This window comes from Triticum urartu, chromosome 7A (genome assembly GCF_056163025.1).
Source record: "Triticum urartu cultivar PI428250 chromosome 7A, HENAU_Tu73, whole genome shotgun sequence".
In the NCBI taxonomy this organism is placed as follows: domain Eukaryota; kingdom Viridiplantae; phylum Streptophyta; class Magnoliopsida; order Poales; family Poaceae; genus Triticum; species Triticum urartu.
Genome location: NC_141879.1, coordinates 496,045,864 through 496,051,863, shown reverse-complemented (window position 1 = coordinate 496,051,863; position 6,000 = coordinate 496,045,864). Strand labels below are relative to the sequence as shown.

Below are 6,000 nucleotides of genomic sequence, written 5' to 3'. Positions count from 1 at the left end.
ACGAGCGCCCGAAACGTCTGTACGATCAAGGTTTTCAGTTTCAGGGGTGAGAATGTTGTGCCTGAGCATGGAGTAGCGGTAACATTTGAGAACTTCACTCAATTTCATAAAGACATGCGTGATTGGGAAACTCACGTGCAACTGTAAAATGATTTGGTTGAGCATATGTGGGCTCATGTTAGCAACCAATAGATGTATCTTTTTTTATTCATTTGCAAAACTATGTGAAACATTTTTACTTGTATTTAGCTTGTAAAACTATACTATTTATTTGGACGATCAGACTATTTGGCTTGTTAACATTTTCATTTGACAATATGTTAAATGTAAATCATATAAAATTGGGCGGTCAGCCGGCCACACTGGGTCGGCGCATTGGGCGCGTTACCGACCCATATCAAAAACATGACGGACGTCGGGCAGGCGGCTAATCAAAACGGACAAAAAACGGATAAATACGCTGTCGGTTTGGATCCGCCCGTTGAAGTTGCTCTAAGCAATATGTGCTTTAGCGACCGCACGTCAAAATTGTAGTGTTGATGCCTAGGATGTCTGTCGTGGAATGCACGTATACACGACCTTGGTCGCCTCACGGTGACTGTTCCGGTTTCGCTTGTCGCCTCGCCTGACGACTGGCACGGCACAAGAGCCGGCCGGCTACTTTTCCGTGTGTACTTATATCAATCCAACCTGACCACGTCGGGTCGACGCTGGCACATGATCAATCAGGGCCCCTGCGCTGCGTTGCTACAGTCCCGACCTTGACTTTAGCAGCCATGGTGGGAACTCGCGAGGCAAGCCGTCCACCTCCGCCACGCGTATTCAAGAAAGGCGGACCAGCGCGAATAATAAAACCTATATTACTCCTTTCGTTTGTAAATATAAGTCTTTATAAAAATTTTATAATATAAATTACATACAGCACAAAATAAGTGAATTTATATTTTAAAATATGTCTATATTGATTCGTACGTAGTTCATATTAAAATCTCTAAAAGACATATTTAAAAACGGAGGGAGTACTATCAGTAAGTACCACGCCCTTGCCTATCTAGGATTGTTCCTCTTCCTGCCGGCCGGGTCCTATCTATGCGAGCTTTGCTAGAGTTACGGGGTGATACTTTACGGGCTGGTGGCGGCCTTATCTTATTGGATCACGTTGGGACCCCAACTAGAAATCAGGGAGGAAGAGTTTAGCGTGGGCAGGACAGGTATGTCCGTACGACAAGTCCGTAGGTGGTAGTCCGTAAGTGTAGGATTTTTATATCTATGCTACCGTATCCAGCACAAGTGCATCGCACCACCGCGTGACTTGTCAAACAAACCAACCAACCAACACAGGCCCCTGCCTCTCGCTCTATAAAAACCACCCAGGCCAGGCGGGTTAAGCACTCATTATTGCAGTGCAGTTGACGCTCACTGTGCCGGGCTTGCGAGGGTGAGCGATACCAGCTAGCCACAGCGCACGTACGACGGCCATGGCGAGCAGCGGCGGGCTGGCCGGTCTGGCGGTGCTGCTCACCGCCGTGCTGTGCCTGCAGCTGCCGGTCCACAGCCGCGCGCAGCTGCGCGTGGGGTTCTACAACACCACCTGCCCCAACGCCGAGGCCATCGTCCGGCAGGCCGTCACGGCCGCCTTCGCCACCAACCCCGGCGTCGCCGCCGGCCTCATCCGCCTCCACTTCCACGACTGCTTCGTCGAGGTACGTGCGTGCGTACCTGTTGCATGTACAGGATCAGGAGCAGTTGCATCGTAGTTGTTCTGCTATGTTTTTTTCTTAAAAATAGACGCTCATAACGTGCATGCATACGCATCTTTTTTTCACGTCCAGATTTGGTTGCTGAATTTTTTTTGAAAGTAATTTGGTTGCTGAAATTAAATAGTTCATGTAGTTCCCAAACTCCTTATCCATCTTCCTAACTTTATTGTTGGCCTGAAACTGAAATGGAGAAGAAACTAAACAGGAGTCTCTGGAGAAGATAGTGTGGCAACTAGAAACTTTCCACATAACTAATAATAACTTTACATCTGCGTCAGGGTGTTAGCGACAAGCTTGTAATCCTTCGTGAAAGGGAAAGCCGTGCTAAAAGGTGTGCACAAAGACAATTTACTTGAACATAACGATTTTGAGTTGAACAACACGGTGGGCGACGATGACTACTAACCTAATCAATTGATCGAGTGAACATAGTGGAGCTCACGCTTGTTTTGACCACATATCGTACGTTGACGACGTGTCACCTCGCTAGTTTGGTAGGTCGGGTGTCACGCTTCACATGTTTGGACTATTCTCGTGGGTTAGACAACTATACATGTGACTACTAAATATCTACGAATATCAGTACTACAGATGATTAGACGTATATCAGTACTCCCTCCATTTTCTTTTACTGTGCCTATGAGTTTTGTCTGAAATCAAGCTTTGTAGAGTTTGATCAACTTTATAGAAAAAATATGTACATTCACAATACAAAATCAATATCATTAGATGCATGCAATTATTTTTTATCCTATATAACTTTAGTATTATACATATGTTGATATTTTTTAATATAAATTCGACCAAACTTTATGAAGTTTGATTTTGTATAAAATCATATGAGAAGTAAAAAGAAACGAATTGAGACATACTACTTGCTAGGTCGTACCTAGCTAGCATCTGGTAGGTTAGGTGTCACATTTTCACATATATGGACTATTCAGTGAGTTAGACAATTATCCACATACTTGTCTGAAGTATACGTACATGCGACTACCGAATACTCTAACTAGGACTAGTCAACATGGTATATGATGCACAGATGAATGCTACGTCGTACTCCGTCTGCAAGCTACCTACTACTATGTCATGGACGTAGGTGGAAAATGTCTAATTTGTCTCCGTCTGCAAGCTAGCTAGCTAGGTTCAGGAATGCATGGTACGCCGGCAATTTCCTTTCTACTATAAGCAACAGATTAATTATTAAACAGCAGCGTCACACTAGCAGGTTGAACACGGTGTAGTAGGAGTAGTATTGGTTATGACTATTTTTTTTGCGTTCGTATTGGTTATGACTAGGACACCTATGTATAGTTAACCAGTGCAAAAATAATGCATCAAATATACGTAGTATACATCATCTTAATTGCGGTGCTCTCCATGTGATATGAACCCACCATGCATGCAGGGCTGTGATTCATCGGTGCTCCTGTCCGTCAACCCCGGCGGAGGCACGACGGAGCGCGAGGCAGCGCCGAACAACCCGAGCCTGCGCGGCTTCGCGGTCGTGGACGCCGCCAGGGCGGCATTGGAGCAGAGCTGCCCGCGCACGGTGTCATGCGCCGACATCCTGGCCTTCGCCGCCCGGGACAGCGTGAACATCACCGGCAGCAACGCCTTCTACCAGGTCCCTTCCGGCCGCCGCGACGGGAACCTCTCGACCGACACCGGCGCGTTCACCCTCCCGGGGCCGAACCTGACGGCGGACGGCCTCGTCAGGGGGTTCGCGGACCGGAACCTGACCGCCGAGGACATGGTGGTCCTGTCGGGCTCCCACACCCTGGGCCGCTCCCACTGCAACTCCTTCATCGTCCGGAACCGGGAGCGGCTGGCGAGCGGCACCATCAGCCCGGCGTACCAGGCGCTGCTGGAGGCGCTGTGCCCGGCGAACACGAGCCAGTTCACCAACGTGACGACGGAGATCGACCTGAGCACGCCGGTGGTGCTGGACAACAACTACTACAAGCTGGTGCAGCTCAACCTGGGCCTGCACTTCTCCGACGACCAGCTCATCCGCAACGCCACCCTCAAGGCCTTCGTCGACGCCTTCGCCGCCAACGAGACGCTGTGGAAGGACAAGTTCCTCGCCGCCATGATCAAGATGGGCAACATCAGCCCCAAGACCGGCACGCAGGGGGAGATCCGCCTCAACTGCAGCCTCGTCAACCCGGCCTCCTCTTCTTCGTCCGCCTACGCTGGGGTGATCGAGATGCTCCGCCGACAGGGCTCCGACGATAAGGTCGCCAAGGGCTGATGTATGCGTCCTTGAATGCGAATGCACGGGCGTGCTGGCCGGTCGGTGTCCGTTCGCACGTATACTAGACTTGTGATGAATGATGAATAATAAACGCTGTCGTGCTCTGAGTTGCTGAGTCATGCATGGACTAGATCTGGTTGGAGAATGAATGGTCCAACACATCACCGGCGCCATGCGCGCGCGTCGCAGTGCTCCATTATTGCCAACTCGCTTGTTTTCCTTCAAAATTGCCATAAAATGGTCCTGCCGGGCTCAGAACGGCATCTACTAGTATTCCAATGTGATCCGAATATCCCATCCCATTCCCTTGTGGTCGAACGAACGGCCGGGCTCAAAACGCAAGGATTGATACTCGAAGGGTTTATCAGATCTTTGTTTCGAACGAACAAAACAGAATGAGCGGCAAGAGTAAGAAAGTTTGGTGGCCGAAGTAATCACGCCAGCTTAGCCTTGATAGATATCACGTGTCTAGCTAGGCTTTATACCGATCCTACTTTTGGACTTTTCAGCTCTAGCTAGACTGCTCAAATATTCCGAGCAGAGTTCGTCGATCGATTTGTCAAAACTAGGAGCGGATCTCCGGATCTGTTGGAAAAATATGGAGGGTATGACTAGATGAGCGCAGAACGCACGCAACGAAGCAGTACCAGTTTAGCTGACATCGGTCCAACCCAACAATTTCCTCATGGTTGGTGGGTGGAATACTCAGCTTCTCCATGCACGTAACTACGTCGGCGCGATTATATATAGGTGGGTTAACGATGCTAGGTGTTGGTCGACCGGCCCAAATTAAAGCCAACAGCCGTGCAGCTGCCCGAATCCCCTACATACAGCCGTTAGATTTGGTCGTTCCCCTCACGTCATCTTCTTCTCTTCATCCATTAGTAGAAAAAGAGGCTTTTAAAAAAAGGGGCTTTCGTTTGGGCCTGGCAGCCCATTAGTCCTGATTCTTCCATGAACTAGGATCAATGGATGCATTCGTCCCGGTTCGTGAGCCCAGGGAGCCGGCCGGGGCCTCGTGAGCATTGGTCCCGGTTCGTATGGACCCATTTGTCTCGGTTTCAGACACGAACCGGGACCAATGTGTAACGCCCCGAGACCGATGCGTCAGGTGTCTTCCAGTTATTCGTTGTTGTTGCCATGTCATTCGCTTGCGTGTTGCATCTCATCATGTCATCATGTGCATTGCATCATCATGTTTTCAAAACTTGCATCCGTCCGGGTTCCCCCAGTTCTCTCCGTAGTCCGTCCTGAGCCCAACCACACTTGCACTGCGCCCGCGGCATGTCCGAAATATTATTTTAGAAGTGGCTGGAAAATGTTCTCAGAATGGGATGAAAGTTGGCGTGCGGTGTTTTTATGTTGTAGGTAGGCCGCCTGTCAATTTTCGTCGCATTCGGAGTTCGTTTGACGCCCCAACGGATAAATATAGCGGCAATAGTAGCCGGTCTAACGTCGGATGTTTTCGGGTCTCCGAAAACAGATGCCGGGCCCTCTCTCTCTTCTCCCCCTCGCAGTCTTGCCACAGCCCACCTAGTCCATCCTCCTTCCCCTCTTCGCTTCCGGAGTTGTCCGATGCGACCGCACGGTCCGAAACCCTCTCTGCACAGTGCATCGAACCCCTCACGTGAGCGTCCGAAAGTTGTCCCGGACCCGACCCGGGGTGTCGCCACCGTTGTGTCTGGATCATCCCCAAATGACTACAAAACGTCACCGTTTTCTTATTTGGGCTCCCTAACTATTTTAATCGCGACCGTCCGATCACGATCGTACGGATGAGGTAGCCCCTAACCTAACCCACCTGCGTATATAATGGGCAACCCTAGGAATTAGGGATCCTGTCCCATCCTTCCATCGATACAATCCATCCCCGCCGCCACTCTCTTTGTTTTCAGTGCCCAACCACCACCGCCTTGGCTCGTCACCGCCCGTCTGCTCGAGCACGATCGAGGTCGTGCCTCCTCTTCCCTCCTCTAATCGATC

At 50.0% G+C, this 6,000-nt stretch overlaps 1 protein-coding gene across 1 annotated transcript; it reads left to right on the top strand.

The window, feature by feature from the left end:
• Positions 1 to 1,385: 1,385 nt before the first annotated feature.
• On the top strand, positions 1,386 to 4,124 carry LOC125520485 (peroxidase 1). Its single transcript, XM_048685431.2, has 2 exons — positions 1,386 to 1,703; positions 3,169 to 4,124. Exons 1-2 carry the CDS (start codon positions 1,479 to 1,481, stop codon positions 4,012 to 4,014), a joined length of 1,071 nt encoding a protein of 356 aa, XP_048541388.1. The 5' UTR covers positions 1,386 to 1,478; the 3' UTR covers positions 4,015 to 4,124.
• Positions 4,125 to 6,000: the final 1,876 nt, after the last annotated feature.

Excerpts from the sequence above, each read along its gene's own strand:
- LOC125520485 (XM_048685431.2), top strand. The coding sequence starts at position 1,479 with ATGGCGAGCAGCGGCGGGCTGGCCGGTCTGGCGGTGCTGCTCACCGCC. Across the intron at positions 1,704-3,168 it reads TCCACGACTGCTTCGTCGAG|GGCTGTGATTCATCGGTGCT; the intron begins GTACGTGCGTGC and ends CCATGCATGCAG.